The sequence below is a fragment of the Typopeltis vanoorti genome, chromosome 1, assembly GCF_054136105.1.
Source record: "Typopeltis vanoorti isolate ZY-2024b chromosome 1, IOZ_Tvanoo_1.0, whole genome shotgun sequence".
Taxonomy (NCBI): Eukaryota; Metazoa; Arthropoda; class Arachnida; order Uropygi; family Thelyphonidae; genus Typopeltis; species Typopeltis vanoorti.
Genome location: NC_143549.1, coordinates 12704234 through 12730000, shown reverse-complemented (window position 1 = coordinate 12730000; position 25767 = coordinate 12704234). Strand labels below are relative to the sequence as shown.

At 37.4% G+C, this 25767-nt stretch overlaps 1 protein-coding gene across 1 annotated transcript in view; it reads left to right on the top strand.

Annotated features, from left to right (window-relative positions):
- The window catches only part of NP15.6 (NADH dehydrogenase [ubiquinone] 1 beta subcomplex subunit NP15.6), a 48331-nt gene that overhangs the window by 3566 nt on the left and 18998 nt on the right, over positions 1-25767 (top strand). Inside the window, exon 2 of the mRNA XM_090411576.1 lies at positions 25199-25332. Within this exon, the coding sequence (XP_090267702.1) occupies positions 25199-25332 (134 nt within the window). The remainder of the gene's footprint in view (positions 1-25198; positions 25333-25767) is intronic.

Below are 25767 nucleotides of genomic sequence, written 5' to 3'. Positions count from 1 at the left end.
CTAAAGTCCTTTGATGGGCACCCTCTAATGTTGCTGTTGGGCAGAAGGCCTAAGAATTAAAGTTTCTGAAATTTCTGTTTGATTAAGATATATTGATGATGTGTTCTTTATTTGGCCACATTATTCAGAAACATTAGATTCTTTCCTTCTCTATCTCAACAGCCAGCACCCCAGAATCCAGTTCGCTTTAGTAAAAGAAAATAACAATAGCATGCCTTTTCTAGACTCTAATCATACATACACCTAATCGCATCCTTTCTTTTTTTTTTGGTTTATACATACATAACCCTCCCCCTCCCCTCAACAGTACAGTGTCAGCAGAGCCCCAACCTCTGTTCATCCCAGGCTTCCCTTACAGCTGAACTCTTCTTCATTCACTAGACCTTGCTGTCCAGTGGTTACAGTGCTAAAAAATTCAAATTAGTTCCATCTTCTCACATCCTTATCAATATACAGACTATGGGAATGCTATTATTATTCCCCAGAGCAGCTCAAAAAAAATTACCAGAACTTTAAAGAAATTCAGGTAACCCTCGTATAATGCGGATGTTAGGTTCCATAGAAATGTCGGGTTATATAAATCGCATTATGTGAGACTTAGATCACATAGAAAAAGTAGGGTTAGGTTCCTAAATCGTTTTTTTTTTTTAATTATATAAACAATGACATATCCAACAAGAACAATATTTTTATTTAATTCAGGTAATTCATGTAAGTTAAGAAAACAAACTATGAGACAAATACATAGTATAAAATTATAAAAATTACAAATTGTACATAAATTATATTGCACATGATGCATAAATGTATTAGACATGATAAAATAAAGCACATATTTTAAACGTCAACACTGTCTTCAGAAATAACATTTCATAGATGTTCTTTAAGTGGCCGGAGGTCGTCACCACTTAAAATCTCTTGGACATAATTTGTATAATTCTCATTGCATACTTCAGCTGGTTTAGTCATCAAGAAGTCAGTAATAATACTTTACTTTCCACTATGTTGCAGTTTTTTATTAAGTTCATAATATGGCGCTAAACAAATATCCAATTGTCTTGTGAATTTTTCTGAGCGCTCCATTGAGGGATCATTGTCCGTAAAATAACTTCTTAACTTTCTTGCCAAGTCCAATCCTTCTGCTAATTTCTTTAAACTGAATCTTTAACGGATTCATCACAATCAGAATCTTCGACAGAACTTTTCCCGTCATTTGGTTTGATGCCATATATTAATTGTACCAGTTCCTCATTTAAATCTGTTTCTCCATCAATTAATAGCTCGGCATCCACTGGAGATACGAAATTTTGTTCCAGAAGGGCTTCAGGCCATATTTTTTTCCAGCAAGCGTTCAGCATAGAGGGTTGTAATTCCTTAATGGACAGAGAAATAATTTTCACACAATTCAATATTGAAAACTCTTTCTACGCTTGAGGCGGTGTCATGTTTGCATTAGATTCCATTTTTTCCAGGATTAATTGGAATGTTTGCCAAATATAATATGACTTAAATGTTGATATTATTCCTTGGTCGAGTGGTTGAATAAATGAAGTAGTATTAGGCAGCAAAAAAGTTATTTTAATATTCAGATGGCTTAAATTTGTTGGGTGGCCTGGTGCATTGTCTAAAATAAGTAGAATTTTGAAGTCCATATTGTTTGTGTAACTTTCTACATCAGGTACAAAACACTTGAAAAACCAATTTTCAAACATGCTAGCTGTAACCATGCCTTTTTGTTGGCTCACCAATAAACAGGTAGGGTGGACTTGTTGAGCCTTTCATCGCACGAGGATTTGTGGATTGGTTAATAAACATTGGTTTTTGTCATGTAATCACCTGATGCATTACTACAAAACTGTGGTGTAATTCTATCTTTGGAAACTTTGAATCCAGGAGCTGATCTTTCATTTTTCGAAATATAGGTGTGGTTTGGCATTTTTTTCCAATATAACCCAGATTCATCTGCATCGAACACCTGGTATGCACTATAACCACCTTCTTTAATGATTTTTAAAAGTTCTGCTAGGTATTTCAGGTAGCTTCAACGTCTGCTGATGCTCATTCTCCCTGGATTTTAAGATTATACAAAGAAAATCGCTTTTTAAAGTTTTTGAACCAATCCTTACTGGCTCAAAATCCTTGCTGAGAGTTTCCTCTGAAGATTTTTGATCGAGTTCTTTTAAATGTTTATAAACTTAGAGAGCTTTTTGCTTAATAAGGTGTCCATGCAAAGGAATTTTCTTTTGAGTGCAATCTTCTATCCAAATCATTAGAGATTTCTCCATTTTTTTCTATTAGAATATCGCAAACACAAGCAACGTGCTTTGCACTTACCATTGACCCAGCTATAACACTTTCTCGGATTTTATGTTCATTTTGTTTGATTGTTTTCAAATTGTTGATTCATTTAAATTCAGAGTCCTTGCAACAACTCCTGGTTTTTCTTCAATTTTCAACTGATCCAAGATTTTGATTTTTTCTTCAAGAGAAATGAATTTCCTCTTCAATGTTGGTTTTTTTCCCTTTCGTTGCAGTTTTAGTGGTCATTTCAATAAAAATAAACTTTTACATAAAAAAAGCATTACATATGTATGTAACTCACCAGAAAATAAACTGCTCAGCTTGAGAATAACACACTTATGATTTTTAATATGCTTTCTGGCAGAAAACGAAGACAATTTTCAACAATATACAGTTTATACAGTAAACCCTAGATGGCGAACCTATGGCACTCGAGCCAGAGGTGGCACATAAATGATTTGCAGGTGATATCCTTTTATACGCTTATAAATTATTCAACTTTTTTTTTTAATTAGTACAATACGAACAAGCTGAATTTTGTTTTACACAAGAGAGCAGCTATAAAGACATGCATATGATTGGTGCTGTATTAACAAAAGATCACGTGATCTAAAGACAAATGCAACCCACAAGTGTTGAATTGAAATGCTAATTCTCTTCAGTCGAATTCCGTAACATCTGAAACTGTTGTTGTGTCCTGAATAAGCATTAAGGTTTACATTAAAATATTCAGGTCACAACATTAATTCTACTCAGGCAGAGAACATGGAACGTTGGCAATAGAAAAAAAATAAGCTGTATGTGAATACAAGTCAGGATAAAGTTTAAGGAATTGTACAAAATTGTATAAAGTGTTTAAATATAATCTGTATTAAGTGTGGGCCTGATAATAGAAATCCATGTAAGCTGGCAAAATCCGTTTGAAAAACCAGCCTCTTGCACTGAAATAGTAAAGCCTGTGAATCAGGGTTCAAAGGTCACGTATTCCTGGAAGACACTAAGTGTCTTCCAGGAATAGTGCCTCCTATTCCTGGAAGACACTTAGGTTTCCCCTTCCAATACTTTCATAATGCAGGCACACGTGCAAAAAAAAATAATAGAGGGAGCTAATGAGATTGAGTTGGACACACGTGACCGAGTTGGCGCGTATCACAAATATCGAGATTTTACGAGAGGAGAAAATTGAACAAAAAGGCCTTGCATGAAGATTCAAGCTCTTATCTTTTTTCCTGGATTCCTAATCTCTCGGAGTGGTCCTGCTCGTCGTAGGAGGGAAGTCCCTGCCCAGTCGCGGAAGGCACTTAGTTCATCCGTCGTAGCGTTCGTATTGGGCCAAGCTATGTCTGTGTTCTAGGATAGCTGTGATGTTGTCGTATGACGGAGGGACTAAATTGAGCCGTCCATTCAAGGCGACGTTACCGTGCCACTTCCCATGTTTCCCTCGGAGATTCTACTCGCACAGATCTATGGAAGATATCCTCCAAAGCGATTACATTTGAAGGCCTTGATGATTAGACAAGGCGGGAACAAGTTTTAAGAGTTCAAGGACAGAAATGGTAATGTAGACTTTTGAAATACTAATTCCAGTTGTAAGAAGAGTGTGAATTTCCTGTGCGAACGTTTAAATTGGACTGAACTTAAAGAACTGTAAGAGTGGCCTACAACTAGATGCGTGTCCGAATCAGTGTTAAGAATTGTTTGCCCACGAGGCTGAATAGATACAAGATTATGTTAAACTAAGTGTAATTGTGCTGATGTGTTCACTGATAGCCACGTGTATCCGAATGGCTTAATGATAATCTGTGAATTTTACTTTATGATTGTATTTAAGGTTATTAAGATTTAGTATGTGTGATAAGTACAAGTTAATTAGAGTTTTTGATCTGAGTTGAGTGCAACCATATTATCCTGTTTTGAGATGTATTATAGTGTATCACCTTAAAGCTAATTAAATTGTTTCATTCATGTACTTGCCTGATCTGCCTATATTATATGAATTCAAAACTACCGCTCATAAAATTAACAATGAACCAAGCGGGATAAACCCATGAATACTAATGCAATAAGTAAGCCACGACTGTAAGAAAGAAAAGGACAAGCGAGAGGGAGATAAATTTATGCTTGATCAAATAATCATTAACTCTCTGAAGGAGTCACCCTGAACAAGAATCCTTTCTACCTAGGTATTAGCTGGCACAGCATAAATATAAATGTGTTAATACTTATAGGGTGAACTTCTTCAGATTGTTTGTTTAGGACATAGAGAGGCCAATAGGACTGCAAGGCACTGAATGAGAGAATATTTGATTGTAGAGTTTAAATTATAAGGGATAAATGTGTATAAGTAAGGTACAGTGTTAGACGAGTTTTGAATTTAAGAAAGATAGAATATTGGATTAGTTAAGAAAGGGTAGAAAAAAGGGTAAATATCTAATTAAGTAAAGAAAAAGCAAACAAGATAAGAAAGGGGCAATAACATAAATAACAGAGTCGAGAGGATGGTAAAGACAAAGGATAAGAAAAAGACACAACATAAATGGCGCAGCTGGTAGGATGAAGGAAAGATATAAAACAATAGAAGTTAATCTAAACGATTAGAGTACAAACATATTATAACAAATAAGTAGAGAGATAAATAATATAAGAAAAGCACTAACATAAATAGCGTAGCCGATAAGGTTAAGATAGAAAAAGGTTTAGGTTGGAAAAGATTGAATAAAATACAACCATTGTATAAATAAAAACAAGAATTCGACATAACACTGTCATAACAACATTCACTATTAGTTTTAACACATTCACAGCAGGTGTCATTTATCGTTCCAACAGAACTTCTCTTACTTCTCTTACTCAACTCACACAAATGTTTCAACCGTTGGTTGAATTTTATGGCTTCTTGTTTGCGTTTGAGGTGGCAGGCAAACTCGCACATTCATTATATGGCATGGTAGAATTTTATTTTAAGTTAGCCTTTGTGATCTGTCATAATGACATCGAGAATTTCAAATGCAATAAAACAAACACTTATTTCATAATTGAAAAATTGGACAATAGTTTTTACTTAGATACTGTGTTTCAGTGCAACATATGATTTTGCTTAAATCTATAGAGCATAGTTTCTGTGAGAGGGGACATGTGATTTATTAGATAGCGCCGTTTTTATTCCATCTGTCTCTAATTGCACTATTTGTTGAGAATGACATAGACTGCAAAAGCCTCTGTACAGTATCTTATTCAGTGATACAATAAAACTAAATTCGATACTTATAACTACTTGCACGATACGGGCAGACACAAATTTAACGAAGATAAAATTTGATTTTTAAGTCCCGTGGTGAAAAATATATGAAAAATAAATAAATAAAAGGTTACTAGAAATTATAGACCGCGTTGAACAAGGGATACTACAATTTGTGGACTGCGTTATATTGAAACCGCATTGTATAAGTACCGTGTTATACGAGGGTTACCTGTATAATCTTCATCCTGCTTTCAATCATTATTTGAAGTGAGCTTCCCTTCTTTGCTCTCCTAATGATCTGGAACAGAAGGAAAAGAAGTTTACAGGGTTCCTTATTCTTGTAACTAAAGGTTTGAATATCAGGAGGTTGCTGAGAAGAGAGTGAAAGATAACAGTGTGGTAAGAAAGGTAGTCAGTGAGTTTGCCTAGGTACAGCGAGCAGAATTATGAATGGGATGGTAGCTGAGATGTTTGAAGGAAAAGGAATTCATTTTGTGAATGTGTGAGATGAATTTGAGGGACAGGATTTGGTATGAGTCAGCTGGAGAAATTGTTGCAAGAGACAGCGATGAGTGAAGTAAATGGAAGACCTCGGGAAGTGAGAGATAACGTGGAACAGCACATGGTGGGAGAACAGCAGGTTGGAGAGTTGTGAATTCAGAGGTGAGTGAGGAAAATGAAAAGAAGGAACACAAGACGAACAAGGAAATGCGGGATGTTGGGGACAGAGAGGCACTGCTTGAGATGAGTGGATGATGGATACAGGAGCAAAGGTATGTTTGTACATCACAGGATTGGGATGACCAGGGATATAGGGGGAGAGAAATGGGTTTGAGGAGAGGTATAAGATCAGTGATAGAGACTTGCACCCAAGGGAGGGGGTCACATCTGAGGAGTGGGGTTGAGTTAAGAACCAGAAATAAGCTGGTATTTATGTGCCAGAAGTATTCAAATAAAGAAAATTAAATTGTAGCATTATTTGCCCAAAAATTGTGGGAATAAGCGAGGATGACATTCTAATAGGAATACAGATGGATGGATATGTTTTTCATGAGAACAGTCAAAATAAAGGTGGGGGTACTTTTGATGTTAGCAGAGGAGTTATCTCCAACTAAGGTGAACTAAGAAAAGGGTGATCATTATAAGTGAGTTTAATTATGATAATATAGACTGTAATTAAGAGACAGCATCTGAGAGCAAAGGAAATAAATTTCTTGAGTTCTTGAGGCAGTTCGTAACAGAGGGTACATGTGGATCAAGGATCTTGGATTTGAATATCTCATCAGAGGATGTTATTGTAAATGAGGTATTGATTACTTGGGTGGTGGGGTGGCTAGTCATATGAGGACTTCTGTGAGAAAGAGATATATGTGTGACTATAAAGCTGGTGATTATGAGAAACTCAGAAGACAGCATGCAGCTACATCATGGCATGAAGAATTGGAAGTAAAGGAAATCAGTTCTGCTTGGGACCTGTTCAGCAACTTTCTGGCAGAGACAATGTCTTAATGCATTCCAAAGATCAAGAAGTTGAATAAGGTGGTGTGAGATGGACAAATGAAGAGGTGAATCACGAAATTTGGAAGAAGACAGCAATAAGGAGGCAGCAAAAGTTGAGTGCCATTTACATATTTGGTTTAATCCTTTATCCAAGTGTAAGCAAACAAAGTTTGCTCCTGAAATATTTTCAGGACTGGGACAACTTGTGGTAAAGGTGGTATAAGTTCTGATCAGTTGCCTTAGTATCTCCCATAATGCAAAGCACATCTCCTTGCAGACATGTATGATGCTATGCATTAAGGGAAGGGCCACTACCCAGACCGGTTTCAACCTTTATTGAGGTCTCGTCAGTAGGAGCTAGACCCAGAGGTGGTGATTCTTAGTCCTTATAAGAACTGGCTTAAAGGGGCGAGGACAGTGTGGGAATAAGGTGTTATTGAGCTATTAAAGCTCTGATCATGGCATGAGGGTAACAGCAATAGCCGAGCCTCAGTTAGAGCTTCATTGGCTACAGCATTGCCATCCATTACCCTCTAAGGGTATTAATCACCCTTCACATAATTTTTTGTGATACTAAGGTGGAAGTAATACAAAAGTCATATCACCATATACCAGTTGCCAAAAGGTGTCAACACCTTATTATTAAAATTCTCTGGATTAGCGATAGTTGATGGAAGTTTTTTCACTCGGCTATGCTACCAATTACATATTTGGTTTAATCCTTTATCCAAGTGTAAGCAAACAATAAAGGTCGAAACTAGTCTGGGTAGTGGCCCTTCCCTTAATGCATAGCATCAAACATGTCTGCAAGGAGATGTGTTTTGCATTATGAGAGATACTATGGCAACTGATCAGAACTTATATCACCTTTACCACGAGTTGCCCCAGTCCTGAAAATATTTCAGGCGCAAACTTTGTTTGCTTACACTTGGATAAAGGATTAAACCAAATATGTAATTGGTAGCATAGGCAAGTGAAAAAACTTCCATCAAAAGATGAGTGATTGTGATAGTTGGTTGCATGAAGAGTGCAAAGAGCAAGCAAGAGAGGCAACATGGTAAGGGTATCAAAAGTGCAGTATAAACAGCAATGAGGCTAAAAGGAATCCTCAAGAGTTTTTGATAGAAGAAAGAATGATTATGGAAAGATGATACTGGTTGGAGAGAATGGTAGAATAATAACCACTGAAGAGTATATGATAGAGATGTTGAATGAGCAGTTCATAAAGGTATTTCATCTTTGTGACAGTAACATTATGCAGAACTTGAGAGCAGCAGGAAAGAGGAGTCACTGATGGTGAGTGAGCAGGGGATATATGAGGAATTGAGTAAATTTGGTGTCAGTAAAGCCTTAGGACTTAATGGTATATCACTGCGTGTCTTGAGGGAATGTTCCATGGAGTTAACAGTGGCTTTAACTTACCTCTTTAACTCGTGCCTTAGATTTGCTCAAGTTTCAAAGCATTGAAAAGAGGACAAAATTGTCCTGCTTTATAAAGGGAGTGATAAGACTAAGACTTTTAATTACAGATCAGTATGTTTGTCTGGAGTTGTTCTCAAAATGTTGGAGAAGCTAGTGAGGACAAGGATTCATAACTGGGTTGACAGCAGCTGAATTCTCTTTAATGGACAGCATGGGTTTGCTAAAGGAAGATTGTGTTTTAGCAATCTGTTTACTCATTATAACAAGTGACAAATACACGAGACAAGGGAGATGCATATACAGTAGTACATTTAAATTTTGCAAAGACTTTTGATGAATGGTCATATTGCATAATTAAATTGAACAGATGGGGAGTTGGATAGTAGATTTGTATATTGAATTGGAGATTGGCTATCTGACAGGTATTAGCAGGTTGTGTATGAGGACTCATATCCCAGAAGAGGAAAGTCACTGGTGTGTGCCACAGTGGTCTGTTTTGGGTTTATGATTATTTAATTTATAATTACATTGGAAGGGGCTTAAATGGTACAGTTTTTTTGCAGATTATGCAAATTCAGGGAGAGTTATGAGATGTAGAGAAGATGTTGTAGCCTTGCAAGAGGACTTGGATAGACTCTCTGAATTAAATGGTTGAGAGTGTGTGTGAGGGATGTCAGTTTAATGTAGCAAAATGTAGGGTTTAAAATTTGAGAAGCAAAGGTGGAATGCAGAATATAGAATTGGTGGAGATTTCTTAGAGGAGTTGGAGGAGATGCAAGATATGGGGGCATTGGTGGATAGGGACTTGAAATTTCATGGGCATCTTGCTAAAATTGTGAGGACAACATAGGGATGATGCAGAGAATACTGATGTGTAGAAGGATGTTATGAGTCCATTGTACGAGGCTTTGATCCAACCACATTACTGCGTGCAGATTTGTTCACCTGGTTTTCAAAAATATGATGAGTTGTTGGCGAGGGTTCATTTACTAAGTCAGTTTAGGGGTTCTGGAATGTAGACTATTAATACAGATTGAGAGAGAATGCAGATTGCAGAGCCTAGTAGAAAAATGAAGAGGAGAGACAATGATCGAGGCATATAAGTTGGTAAGGGATAATTACCAGATTAATGAGGATGAGATTTTTCATAAAATGTCTGGAAACAGGGTGAGAACATGAGGCCATTCCTGGAAGTTATATAAGGAGCATATGAGTAAAGAGGTGAGGAGTACATTTTGTGCATGGAGAGTGGTAGATGATTGGAATGCATTGCCTCAGAGTATAATGAGTTCAGAGACGGAATGCATTTAAGTCAAGGTGTATGGTGAGCTGTGCATGTGAGAGTGTGACCTCCCACGATGAGTCTTGACTGCATGGAAGTCTGATGATGATAATAATATAGAACATGTGTTTCCAATGAGAAATATGGGATATACAGAAACTTTTACAAGTTACATGAAAGTTGTAGATTGAAATATTAGATTTTTTTCTTCTACCTTAACACTACTTTATTTTTGTTGTCGTTATAAAAATTAATCCACATTCTTTTTTCCTTTCACTTTAAATATTAATTTTAAGTCATAACTAGCCATTTTCAATATGATTATGGGAAAAATAATGACACAAAAAAATTGACTCTGAAGCATAGTCCAAAAGTCTACAAATAAAAAAAAATTTAATTAACATAAGCAATTCAGTTATTAATTAGTTATAATGAATTATTTCACTTATGTCTCAATTTCTAGATCAATTAATTTTAAGTATTGTTGTCTCTTTCTTTTTCATACTTAAATTAAATTTTAATTTTTAAAACTGATTCAGTGTGCTTATATATTCCAACTCTTCTATCAATTCTGTTAGAATAAGGCACTATAGAGAACAAGGAGTGAGAAGAGAGTTGGACAAAATAACTTAATAACTCTTAAAGATGAAAACAGGGTACTAATTAAAGAGAAGAACAGATCATAAGAATAATAGAATCCTTTTATGCCAAGTTTTCTAAGATGATTCCCAAGACTTAAAACCAATACAAAAACAAAAATGTAATATCCAAATGGAAGAGGGGGGGAGTATCCAGATATCTTCTGATGTTTTAAAAGAAGTTCAGTATGCAATGGGTTGCATGACTAATGGAAAGACACCAGGTGAAGATGGATTACTAATAAAAGTTCTGAAAGCAGATGGTGTACCAGTCATTATGTTAATAAAATTTATACATCATGCCTAAGACAGAAGACTATCAAAGAGTTGGAACAATGCTACCTTTGTTATAGTTTTTGAAAAGGGAGACAGTGAAGATATTAAAAATATTGCCCTATCAGTCTCCTTTCAACAGTATATAAAATTTTTACAAAAATCATTAGCAACAGAATACAAAACAGATTTGATATTTACCAACCTCCAGAACAAGCAGAATGCAGAAAAAATTACAGCACCATTGATCATATGTATGTAATAAGATAAATAACTGAAAAGACAAATAATGCCAAAAACCTTTAGGGCTGGCATTTATTTTGAAAAGGCATTTGATTCAATCTCAACATTAGCTATTATAGAAACCCTTAAAAATCAAGGAATTGAAAAAACTTACATTGATATGCTGGCCTGGTTGGCCAAGTCATTAGTATCTGCTCTCCAGCCAAAAGGTTGCAGGTTCGAATCCTGCAGTGGGCATGGATGTTTGTGTTTATCTGTGAAAATACTAGTGGTGGTGGACAGTAGATGGCATTGGTTTAGATGATGCAGTTGGTGGATGAGGTTGAGTGTTGGAGACAGAGAGTTGTACAGTAGGTGCCCTTCCTCGATGAGTCGTAGACTCTCTGGGGTGTTAAATAATAATATACTTAGTTATATATATATAAAAATTCAGCTGCATCTTTAAAATCAGGAATAGATATGAACTTTTCTATAAAAAAAAAACGAGTTAGACAGGGAGATGCCCTTTCATCTAAATTTACAGCATCTCTGGAAGAAATTTTAAAAAACTATATTGGAAAAATAGAGGAATATTGGTAAATGGGTAAGAACTAAACCACCTATTTACCGATGATGTTGTTGTTCTTTTAGGAAGCTCTGCAAGAGAACTTCAACAAATGATCACCGAATTGATGAAAAACTCCCACTGACGAGACCTCAAAGGTCGAAACCGGTCTGGGTAGTGGCCCTTCCCTTAATGCATAACATTATACATATTATTATTATTCAGGCCTCCAAGGAGTCAAAAGACTCATCGAGGGAGGTCCTTCCTAAGACATAAAGTCTGTCAAGACTCATCGAGGGGAGGTCCCCCTCTGAGAAACACAAAGTCTATCATACCACTCTTTAAACTCACTGACCGTTCTCGCTCCCACCACTCCATCAGGCAATGCATTCCACGGCTCAACCACCCTCCACACAAAGGAACCACTCCTTGAAGTTTGCCCGCTAGAGGGCCAGACGAATGGTTGTGTTTTCAGAGAGCTCCCGAAAGCTAAGTACAATTTTGAGTAAAAATTAGAATATAGGTTAAAATCATAACGTAATATTGCCTAATTTTGGTAGCTTGTTGTGTCTGTGGGATTTTGGTGTGAATTACGTTATTTAATTTAGTATATAAGTTACGTTTCATAGATTTGAATATGGCGCCAATGCGACGTAAGATAATGGCGTCCAAAAATACGACGCCATTGTACAAAAACTATAATGCGAGAGAGTTTGTCCAATGTGATGTGTGTGGGATGTATGCATTCCCGAATGAGGCTGGAATTTGGATTGAAAGTGATAGTGGTGGGAGAATGTGTAGAAAGTGTAAGCAAAGTGAGGAGTTGAAGTATGTGTCAGGTAGTGAGATAGTTATGGTTGAAGAAAGCCAGAATTGCCAGAATGTGAGTGAAAATAGTGGCTTGATAGAGAATTGCGATGTACAAGATGGCAATGAGAGCAGTGATCTAAGAAAGAGCGAAAGCAACCATACTGAGAGAGAAAATGGTTTGAATAATAAAATAATGAGGAATTATTTGTAGGAAGTGAGATTGCTAGGTTGCACACAGTGATACAAAATGCGCAGTGGCAATTAGAGCACCTGCAAAACTCTTTCCAGAGTGATTCGGATAACGTAAAAAAACAGTGCAAGAATGAGAGAGTTTCTGAAATGAAGGAAAGAGTGTTGTATGGTGACTCGTTATTAAGAGGGGTGATAGATGGCAGTGTAACTAAATCGTACTTACCGGGTACGAAATTTAAGGATGTAAGTGAGAGTATTAGAGTGCAAAAACAGAGGGCGAAAGAATTAATAATTGTGGCGGGTACGAATGAATTGAAAGGTGATAAATTTTTTATGAGAGAGGACTTGAAAGTATTGTTAAAGGTAGCAAAACAAAAGAGTGACAGAGTTAGAATGGTTAGTCTGTTGCCGCGGTATGACAGAGAGGAGTTTAGGAGGAGGGCCATAATTGCAAATGACATTATGCGTAGGTTATGCAGACGGTGTGGTGTGGAATTCGTGGACGTGTGGAATGAGTTTGAAGGGCGAAAGGACTTATACAAGATGGATGGCCTGCATTTGAATGGACTTGGTGTGCGGAGACTGGAAAGAGTGTTGCTGAATGAAGGGAAAATGGATGTGCAAAACCAGGGAAACTAGAACTACCAAGGAGGGGGGGGGGATGGATATGCAGACATCAGTGAGGCAGATGAGTGTAAGAATGTATATAATGTACCCGAGCCAGCACTAAGGACAAAAAATGGGAATGGGTCATTTAGAATAACGTATCAACATAGGGGTGGGACTAAGGGATCACTGCATTTCATGTATACTAATGCCAGGAGTATTAGGAACAAGAAGGAAGAATTTTTGGCCTTGATTGGCTCTTCCTGGCCACAGGTTATTGGCATTAGTGAAACATGGCTGACGGAAGAAGATATAGTTAGTGAGATAGAATGTGTAGGTTATAATGTGTTTAGGAGGGACAGAGAGAATAAAATGGGGGGAGGGGTATTATTGATGATAGCTGATGAACTGCAGCCAAGGAGAATTGAAGTTGTATCGCAGGATAGTGAAAGGAGCTCATTTGAGGCTATTTGGTGTGAGATTGAGACTGGCAGAATAAAATATACAGTTGGGTGCTGCTATAGACCAGGTGATGGAATAGATGGTGGAGATAGTATGCATAGGGAAATTGATGAAATGAGTGGAAGGAGGGTAATTATTATGGGGGATTTCAACTATGGTAACATTGATTGGAAAGAGGAGAGGACACATGTGAGGAAGGAAAAGGATTTTATTCAATTATTAAGGGATAACTATCTGAGACAGCATGTAATTGAAAATACTAGGGGTGTGAGAGTGCTTGACCTGGTAATAGCATCTGAGAATTTGACTGTAATGAATATGACCATGTTGCCACCTATTGGTGAGAGTGATCATAAAGTCTTGACCTGGGAGGTGGCTAAAGGTGTAGAATTTTCGATTAAGACAGGGTATATGTGGAATTACCGTGCTGGCAAGTATGACAAGCTTAGGAGATTGCTTGGATCAGTGCCATGGCATGCACAACTGCAAGGGCTGGACGTGGATAGAGCATGGGAAGTGGTCAAGGAGCATTTACAGGAGGTAATGGCTGATAGTATACCTAGGGTCCGAATAGTAAAACAAGTAGGGGTTAAATGGATGAATAACACCATTAAGCTTGAGCTGCAAAAAAAGAAACAACTGTGGAGGGAATTTAAAGAAAGGGGTGACCTGCAGGCACACGAACGGTATAAAGTGCAGGCCAGAAAGGTAACGAGTGTGGTAAAAAAAGCAAAAGCGGACTATGAAAGGATACTAGCTTTGCAAGCAAAAGAGAATCCAAAACAGTTCTTTCAATATGCTGCAAGCAAGAAAAAAACTGTACACTGTAAAATGATTTTAAGGAATGACGATGGTAAGGAGGTCACTGAATCAGTCGATATAGTGGAGTTACTGAGCGCGCACTTTGCAAAAGCATATCATCCAGGTGGTGACATTGAAAAAATGAAGGAACCATTAGTTTATACGGGAATAGTGATGAATGAAGTGGAGGTGACTAGTCTATTACAGAACCTTAATGTGAACACATCTGTGGGATTGGATGGTATACCGGCACGGGTCTTGCGTGAAGCGGCTAAAGAATTATCAGTGCCCTTGACCATGTTGTTTAATCTGAGTCTCAGGTCTGGCTTAGTCCCGAAGGTGTGGAAAGAGGGGAAAATAGTTTCACTGCATAAAGGAGGATCCAAAACTACGGTTGCAAATTACCGACCGATCAGCATATCAGGAGTCGTTGTCAAGGTCTTAGAGAAAGTAGTCAAGGGAAAAATACAGGAATGGATTGATGAAAACGAGATACTGTACAGGGGACAGCATGGCTTTGTGAAGGGTAGATCATGCTTCAGTAACTTGCTCAAGTTTTATAACAAGGTGACATCTGAACTGGATAAGGGAAATGGGTTTACAGTGATACTGCTGGACCTGGCAAAGGCATTTGACAGGATACCACATGGAATACTAATCCGTAAACTACAACATATGGGAATGGATATAGGGTTGGTGAGGTGGATAGGTGGTTGGTTGATGGAGAGATATCAAAGAGTAGTTTATTCAGGAGTAGAGTCCAAAAGACGGCCTGTGACTAGTGGTGTGCCGCAGGGTTCTGTTCTTGGACCACTGCTGTTTAATCTGTTCATTAACGATATAGGGAAGGATCTAAGTGGAACAATTCATTTGTTCGCTGATGATGCAAAGTTGGGTATGGCAATAGTGAATGCAGAAGATGTCAAAGTCTTGCAGGATGATTTGGATAGATTGGAGTTCTGGGCTAAGGAGAATGGATGTCAATTTAATGTGACAAAATGTAAGGTTATGCATTTTGGGGTGAAAAGATTAGCAGCAGTATACCACATTGGTGGAACTGTACTCCAAGAGATTGATGAGGCCAGGGACTTGGGAGTGTTGGTGGATAGGGAGATGAAGTTTAGGGGGCACACTGCAAAAGTAGCTAAATCAGCTCATCAACTCACTTGGTTTTTGAAAAATACCTTGACGAGCAGAGACAAGCAAGTTATTGTACCTCTCTACCGAGCCTTGATAAGACCTCATCTCGTCTACTGTGCCCAGATTTGGTCTCCTCGGTTCCTTCTTGATGGGGAGGAGGTGGAGAGGATCCAGAGGCGAGTGACTAAGATGATAACAGGTCTATGGAATGAACCATATGAGAACAGGTTGAAGATTTGTGGGTTGCAGAAACTAGTTGATAGGCGGAGGAGGGGAGATATGATCGAGACATTCAAATTGCTAAAGGGATTCTATAGGATTAATTCAGGGGATATTTTTGAGATCAGGACTGGTGGTGGGAGAACTAGGGGACACCTATGGAAGCTGGGCAAGAGTGTGGTTAGCAGGGGTGTTAGAGCTGGGTTCTTTACTTTTAGAGTGATAAATGAGTGGAATAAGCTGCCAGAGTCTGTTGTGGGTGCTATGACTGTGAACGAGTTCAAGACAAGGTATGATAGATATTGTGAGAATGTAATCGCATAGTTGTGTGGACATGATGTTTAGGGCCTCCCTCGATGAGTCTAAGGACTCCTGGAGTCGCCCGAAATAATAATAATAATAATAATAATAATTACCCTCTTGCTCACAGTTTCCTTTCGTAACTTCCAGGGATGGCCTCTTGTCATCACTCCTTCCCGCTGTTCAACCAAGCGAAAGAACTCCCCAGTGTCAACCCTGTAACCACCTCTCAACAGTTTAAAAGTCTCAATCATATCACCTCTCCTTCTTCTATCCACCAAACTCTGCAGTCCACATTCTCTCAGCCGATCCTCATAACTATCCTTGTACAGTCCTGAAACCATCTTTGTCATCCGTCTTTGTATCCTTTCCACAGTTAATTTATCCCCTTCAAATCCTGGGGACCAAATCTGAGAACAATAGTCCAAGTGTAGTCTGATCAGAGACTTATACAACGGAATGATAACCCTCTTATCTCTGCAGGGCAGTGTCCTTCTCATAATAGCAGCAATCCTCTGTGTTACCTTCACCACCTTTGCAATATGTCCCCTAAACTTCAGGTTTCTATCAGTCATCAACCCCAGATCTCTTGTCTCCCCAACTTCCTCCAGTATAACTCCTCCCATAGAGTATGCAGCATCCCATCGATGTTTCCCAAACCTCAAGACCTTACATTTTGCTGCATTAAACTGACATCCCCATTCATTTGCCCATCTATCTAGCTTATTTAAATCCTCTTGCAGGTCTACCACATCTGCACTACCACTTCTCATCATCCGCAAACAACTGAATATCCCCCTGCAATCCACTGTCATTGATATAAAGTTTAAACAATATAGGTCCTAGTACTGAGCCCTGTGGGACCCCACTTGTAACCCTCTGCCTCCTGGAAACTGCTCCACCATATACAACTCTCTGATACCTATCAGACAGCCAATCCTGAATCCAGTTGACCAATCTGACATCCAGACCCATGTGCTGCAACTTAAATATCAGCTTATCATGTGGCACCCTGTCAAATGCCTTCACCAAGTCTAAGAAAATTGCAGTATATGCCTTTCCCTCATCTAATGTTCTTGTAACTTTATTATAAAAGGCTAGCATATTGCTAAAACAAGAGCGTCCTTTCACAAATCCATGTTGATTCTCACAGATAACATTACCCTCATCTGCCCAATGCTGTATACGGTCCCTCCCTACTTTCTCCAAGATCTTAACAACTACTGATGACACACAGACTGGCCTATAATTAGACACTTCCAGTCTGTTACCACCCTTATGCAATGGCACTATCTTACCTTCCTTCCATTCCCTGGGCACCTTTGTCAAAGCCAGACTTTCATTGAAAAGCCACGTTAAAGGCACTGTCAATTCCCTAGCACATTCTCTCAAAACTCGTGGTGAAATACCATCCAGTCCGACAGCTTTACTGACATCCAGAGTACTCAGTATCTGAAACACACTCTCCTCCTGTACCTCCAGACCTCGAACCAGTCCTATCCCTCTAGCATTAAAACTGACTCCTCTAGGATGAAAAACTCCAATAAAGTGTTCATTGAACAATTCCACTATGTCCTTTGCATTAGTCACTCTATTCCCATTTTTATCCCACAATATCATTCTTCCACAGTCATTTCTCCTCCTACTGGCCACATAGCTAAAAAATTCCCTAGGATTTTCTTTGGATCTTAGGGCCAATCTCTTCTCATATTCCAGTTTCGCTTTCCTTACCACACTAGTCACTCTTCTGGCCTGTGTCTTATATTCCTCAAGCATCTCTTCACCTGTCTCTTATATCTCTTCCATAGCCTCTTTTTCACATGCAATTCCTGTTTAATATTGTTTGTCATCCACTTTACTCCAAATTGCGTCCTCTTCTTCACTCGTGGTATACAACTTATCATTGCTGATAACAAATATTCTTTCACAATTTCCCACACACTAGTGATATCCCGGCCTTCCAATTCCTCCCTCCATGAAACTTCCCGAAGTTGACGTCTAAGACTATTATAATCACCTGCCTTATAATTCCACATAAGTTCCCGTCTCTTTGATACTCCTGCATGTCTATTCATTTTCCAAGTCAACACCATATGGTCACTCTCTCCAACTGGTGGGAGAGACGTCAACTCAGTTATTATCAACTCTTCTGATGCTATAACCAAATCCAAAACTTTTGAACCTCTTGTTCCCTCTGTTACATGTTGCCTAAGACATTTGTCCCTCAAGAATTCTAGAAATTCCAATCCCCTATTGCTACATGCATCTTCCTCTCTCCAATTTATACTATTGAAGTTAAAATCTCCCATAACAATCATTCTTCTTGCACTTGCCAAACTTAGCTGTTTAAACATCTCCTGGTCCCCATCCTCTGTGCTCCTGGGTCTGTAGCAACACCCTACTAAATATCCTGTCTTGCCTACCTCTACCTCACACCATATGCTCTCAAAATCATTTGTCTCACTTCCTTTCAAATTCTCCACTCGCAAGGAGATGTATTTTGCATTATGGAAGATACTGAGATAGGAGTGATGTTAGCTTGGTCCACCTTTGCTACAAGTTTCCTGGTGTTCTACTACCTTACCTCAGTGCTGAAGATATTTTCATGCGCAAACTTTGTTTGCTCACACTTGGATAAAGGATTAAACTAAATTTATTATATTAGCACTGAATTGAATGCAGAAAGTCAAAAGAAAGGATTAAATATAAACAAAGACAAAAAAAATAATGTATGATAAATACATTACCAAAAAGCCAGTACAAATGGAACACCGGGAAATTGATATAGTAACTTCCTATGTTTACCTAGGACAAAAGATCACAGTAGAGGGTGACTACAAACAAGAAATTATATGTAACATCGAACTTAGTTGGATAGCCTTTGGAAAACACCATGAAGCATTCAATGGAAATATCCCAATCTGCCTTAAAAAAAAAGATATTCTTCATTTGTATACTCTGGTAATGATATATGAAAGTAAACACTGACTAAATAATTGACCAAGTTGAGGATTATCCAGAGGAAAATGGAAAGATCATTACTTAGTATTACCATCCTAGATAGAAAACATGATACTTGAGTCAGGGCTCAGATTAGGGTGAGAAACATAACAGCCATTAATAGATCCAAATAACAATGGGTAGGTTACATTGCAAGAAGTATTAAGAAATGGACAAAGATGATGTCAGAATGATATCTTAGAGATGGAAAGAGAGCTACAGGAAGTCCTAAGAGATGGTGGGAGAATGAGATTAAAAGAGATGGAAGTAACTCTGGCATAGAAAGGCTCATGATAGGAATGAATGGAGGACTTTCAGGGAGATTTTTGTCCAGCATTGGACAGAAAATGGCTGATGATGATGAAGGCACTACAGAACATTATCCAAAATAATTTAAGGTTATGTTTTTTGTATGATATACTTATGATTTATGAAATCACTATATTCAATAACTGAAATTATTGTTGAATTAAGGGAAGAGCAAGTGCACTTCTTTTATAAGCAATGTAGTGTGAATGAAAAACATATAATTTCTCTGATAACATTCAGAAAAACTTTTAGAATTTAGAATCATCCCCTGCTTTTGACATTCTCTGACTAAGGTTTCTTGCCCCATTTATTAACAATAATTTGTTGCATTCACCAGTCCCCAAACAGTGATAACCATCCTGACTTCTTCATATCCTCTTCCATGAAACTTTACTATCTACAATCCAGCTATCCAAATAGTGAGGTCATCTTTTTGTGTAACCTCAATGTCCACAATTTCAACAGGTCTCCCTATTCCAACACCACTGACCAAGCTGGACAAGAAGCAAAAGTCTTTGTCATAAGTAGTACCTAACACAGATCGCACCTACCTACTTGAATTCTGACTTCACTCTCAAATATTCTTGATCTCTTTTTGACCAGTTCTCCTTCTAGCTACACTGTACAGGTCACCTTTCCTCTCCTCTCTGCAACTCTGACCACAATCCTGTACAAGTCTTTTCTCTCTCTCTCATAAAATTCCCCACTACCCATTCCCAACCTCGCATCCTTTATCACTACAAAGGATCCAACTGGAATGACATGACCTTCAAAATATCTACCTCCTCCTTTCCTTGTCTGATGATTGTTTCCACTCATCTGACCCTAACCTGCTGTGAATGAATTAAAAAATTTTTCTCGCCGGCATAAAGACCTTCATTCTCAATTCAAGGCATAATCCTCATCTGCTTTTCAAGCACTGGTTAAACCAAAGGTGTACCAAAGCAGTCGAAGAAAAAAAAATTTAGCTTACTGCAATTGGCTTGCTTGAAGGACTCCAATTTCATACTCTGCTACACCAAAGCACCCAACATATGCAAATCACATCAGCAGATCCAAATCTGATTTCATAAAGATCGACAGCAAAAAAAAAAAACTTGCCTTCTGGTCCCTCGCTAAGGTCATCAGATGCAACTTCTACTCTCCTCCTGCGCTTCCACCTCTCTCATCCTAATGACTCTATTGCTACTTCACCCAAAAATAAAGATGAGGACCTGGCATCACTCTTTTCCTCAAACTCTTGCGTTGATGACCAGGAAAAATCACCTCCTACCATACCCTAATCCTAACATCATATGCCTCCATAGTTTGATGAAAATAAATCAGGAACTACTAAACAACTTGGATTCTAAAAAGTCTTTTGATCCTGATGGCATCTCCTATTGTTTTCAAACATTCTGGTCCAGAATTAACACTCGTCCTGCATCATCTCTAAAACTACTAAGTCCTCTCCAGATTAATGGAGAGGACTGTGGACTGGTGGTCCCATGCCAGCTGATGAAATTCATCCACAACTTAAGGATAATCACAAACATCCATGACCATTTAAATCCACAGCCTGTTTGTTGGTGCATATACACTAGCCACTTGGCCAAGCAGGTTGGCATCTTGTTCAAGATTTCCTTTCACCATTCTGGTTCTGATAACTGATCATTTTGATTATCAATCTATATCTCAGAAAGCTGGTTACATGATTCCAGTGAGATAATCTTCATAATCTTCCATGGAGGTTGCAACATCTGTAGTTCTGACTAGCACTCTTCTCTAACTTCCAGACACAACATGAAGAGAAGCTGACTGACTTGTAGTGATTTAGTGCAACATGTTAATCTACCTACACTTGTTAGAGTTTGATAATTGTCAGCATTCTCTTGATTCACATACACTGTTGACTTTAATTCTTCTGCTCACATTTCTCACCATAACTTTGTCCATGTTTCCTTTTCAATAGATTGTTCTCCTGTCCACTCTCAGCTTTGTGACCTATTGTCGCTATAATATTGCCAATTGAAATACTTGGAATGATTATTGCTTCCACTTTTCTAATCTAAACACTTGCTCTCATCTAATAACTGAAATTATTCTTTCTGAAATGAGTGCCTTTATTCTCCATTTCATTCAAAACCTCCCATCCTTGTTCGAGCCTTTGTTTTCCAACAAATGTTGCCAAATTTGTTGCTAAGAATGCAGCATACACTCAGTGGCTTGGGTTAGGTTAATCCATTCTCTCATTTAGCCTGTAACAACTCCCAGAAAATTAAAAAAATATGTAGCAGAACTTTGAGGCCAAATGCACTAAGCTTGCCTCATGCTGAAATGGCATTCGTCTAGGTCAGTGTTTTCTCAAACTTTCCAAGCCCAAGGACCAGTAAAATGCTTAAAACAATTCTGCGGGCCACTAAGTTACAGAGGCATAGCTAGGGGGAGGGGGGGAGATCTGCCCCCTGGCGGCACCTTTTTTGGCATTTATGAAATCTTGTCTTACTGTCTATAAAACAGCAACTGAGTGATGAAATAAACTTTGATAATGTGATCGATGATTTTGCAAACAGAAAAGCAAGAAAAATAACATTTTAGAATGTTGGAATTAAAGTTTTACTTCAAAAATAAACATACTATTTTTTTTTAAATTTATTTCCCTATATGTCGTTTTAATTTTTTGTATTTTTTTTAAAAAACCTATGTAGGAATTACCAACATTTTGGAAAAACTGTGCCATTTATAACATAATAAATCTAAAAGCATGTTTTGAAAGATATGGCAACATAATTAATTAAATTGGAAGTAAACAATTAAAAGTGTATCATCATTGAACAAAGTTTTAATTTTTATTAAACAAATAAATAAGATGATATAATTATGTTACTACTTACTTTTAATGAGATGGTTGAGCTTCTCGGCCCTTGCAGAGTTGCTGGGTATCTGGCTCAATATTGGTCAACTTCAGTCGAAGATCGGCACACACACTAAGACGATTTCTGTATTTTGTTTTTATTTGAAGGAGCAATGAAAATCCTTTCTCACAAAGATAGGTTGTAGAAAACTGCAGGATGATTTTCAATGCTTCTTTAGATAATTCCGGAAATTCACTTCTCACTGAAGATGAGATCCAAAATCGAGCAAAAACCAAGATCACGGAATTGCATTTTAAGCCCACTGTCACTTGAAAGTTCAATTAACTGTTCTTTTTTTGATAACGAAAGGTCGTTCTCGTGACTGCAAGCCTGAAATGGATCGCGAACCCACAGAAATTTCTTTTCTGTTTATGTTCGGAATATGTTTCAAAATTCCGTTTTAGATTTTAGAGGTGATCACAAACCTTTTCCACAAACTCAGAATCAACAAAAATATCATTTTCATTGAAAAGGATTCCAATGTTGGAAAAGGTGCAAATTGTCTGTCTTTTACATAATTAATCCATAAAATCAGTTTTTTCTCGAATGCCTTTATTTTGTCGTAGGCATCGAGAACAGTTAAAAAATTTTACTGAAGGGAGAGATTTAGTTCGTTTAATTTCGAAAAAATGTCTGAAAGATAGGATAGCGTTGATAACCATGCTTCATCAACAAGGAGTGATGCAAAATTAGAATTACGTTCATTTACAAATAATAAAATTTCGTGCCTTAATTGAAATAACCTTGTTAGTACTTTGCCCCTGAAAAGCCAGCGAATTTCAGAATGAAGCAAAAGTTGTGTATATTCACTGCCCATTTCATTGCAGAGTACTGAAAATAATCTGTTATTTAACGGTCGACCTTTAATAAAATTAACTAGCTTGACAGCATTGTATAGCACAGTTTTAAATTCTGGTGGCATTCCTTTGGAGGCTAACGCTTCCCTATGTATGAAACAGTGCACACAATTCATATCCAGAGCTACTTCTTTGACCTTAGAAGCAACTCCACTATGCCTGCATGTAAGAGCGCGAGCTCCATCCGAACAGAAGCCTATACATTTTTCCAACTGGATCCTTTTGTGTACTATGTAATTATTGAGAGTATGAAATATTTCTTCTCCAGTTATTCAGGATGACAAAGTTCTACAAAACAGAATATCATCATGAATGTTGTTATCATGCACATATCTTACGTAGCATATTAACTGTGCATTGTTTGTAACAACAGTAGTCTTGTCTATTTGTAACACATAATAAGGGCCCTTCTTAACTCTTTCAATTAACTGAGATTCTATGTCACCTGCCATGTGATTAATTCTGCGACCGACAGTGTCATTTGAAAGAGGAATCAAATCAACATCTTTTAGTAACTTGCTGCTAAACATTGTTTTTACCACATCTTTTATAGCTGAAAGTAGTAAATTTTCCCCAATAGAATGAGGTTTCCCTGTTTTCGCTATGCGTAAACTTAAGAGATAGGATGCTTCCAGTGCTTTGCTATTAATGGAACCCATGGCCGAAACTATATCTTTCCTATGATTTAATGTCCCTAAGCATCGCTGAAAAAATTCATTTGGCTTATTTTTCATATCACAATGTTTAGTTTCTAAATGTCGTCTGAGTTTTGCAGGTTTCATATACTCGTTCGACAACACTTCATAACACAAAACACATTGAGGTTTCTGTTCACTTTCATCTCCACACCAAGTAAACCTGAATTCCAAATATAAACTGTTATATTTCCTACTGTATTTTTTCTTTGAACTGCTTATTTCTTCTACTTTAATAGTATCAGATTTACTGGCCGTTATAAGACATGTATTACAATTTGGGTTAGCATTACCTGTTCCATTTGCTCTTCTTTTCAAAGTCCTAGTACTAAGCCACTTTTCCATTATTAAAAAAATGTTTCCAAAAAATATATAAATACTGGGGTTAACTCACAACACACTTTGTTCAAGTATCACCTAGCACTTCTGAAGATACATGAGCCTTGAAGGAAACCTTCAATAATAAAAATCTATACACAACAAGCGGTTGAAATGTTGATAACACATGTTCACTTCAAATCTGACAAAACAGCAAGGGAAAGCGGAAGCAATAAAACTATATTGTTTTCCACTTTACTCCTCTTTTATTATTCATCATTCTGCATCTACAAATTTAGTGGCAGAATGACAAATAATAAAAGAGGGGTGAAGTGAAAAACAATAGTTTTATTGCTTCCGCCTTTGAACATTCTGACGCTATTTGTTGGATTTTTGAAGGCTCCATTTCATTTCAATAATTTTACTTACTTATTCAATTTTAATTTGTTTTGTTTGGATAATTGAAAAAAAAATATTTATTTAATTAATTTAAGTCTGCCTGCGGACCACCTGTCCCATCGTCCACCGGTTGAGAAACACTGGTCTAGGTTGTTGAGCAAAACTCCATTCTCTTTCAACCTCAATCTCTCTCTCATCCAGATGGAACAAAGGCAACATTATCTAAAGATAATACGCACCTTTTGGCATCAGTCTTTTTCTGCCACTCTTGTTTAGACAACCTAGGTATGTATCCTCCTTTAAAAAAATTCTGGAGAAAAAAAATTGTTAGCTTTTGAAATGCAATGTTACACCAGATATGTAATATAGGCATGTATCAGATATATCGAATGAGATGGTTGGATGAAGCATATCCAACTTTCTGATCTTTGCATGGTTCTGTCTGTGACTTAATGTGTCCTTTTTTTTTTTTTGATGTTGTTCTCTTTAGTTGTGCTTTTGATCTTGTTTTACTGTTATGCCTGTGAATAAGTTGGCTGATCTGCAAATTAATGTTAGCATAGACTTAGTTCTGTTACTGATTCTAATGAACATTTATTTATTCCTAGTAGCTTATTCACTCTGATATTATGTAAGTCAAATGTCATGTTACTCACTATATCTGTTTATATATTTAAATATGCATAGTTGCTAAAAATGCAGCATACGCTCAGTGGCTTGAGTAGCATTAATTCTATTTCCCATTAATGCAGAATTGGATTAGTTTTGGGTTCGACTTAGAAGACATCCGAGAAGACAGGCAGCATATGCATCTTATGCTTTTTGGTGGTATTACTCTGATTACCATTGGAGGAATTTTTCTATTTTCATACCTGCCAGATTTCAGGTATGTGTTAATAAACAAATTGTTATTTGCTATTTCACTCCTCCCCATATCTTGTTGTAGTATTTTTTTTCCTTCTCTCCTCTCATTCCATATTTCTGTTCAGTTATATTAAGATATCATATTATTAAGTTTATAAACGAATAGCAGATTACAATTAATCATATCTGTTTCTTTAGGAATTGCAAAGATGTTTTGTTTCAGGCTTTTGTTCTTAATTGTTTTGGTCAATGTACATAAGCAGTTATTCCAGGTATGATGAAATATCTAGAATGGCTGCATATTGACATCAGTTCAGAGTTGGCAGTTTTTGCCTATCAAAGGGAAAAGTAATAGACAGTATGAGTGAATTCTTGTCATCACTATGGATATAGTGAATGTCAGCATGACAAGATTCAGGTGTTCTCAGCACATGTATGCATTTCATTCCCACCTCAG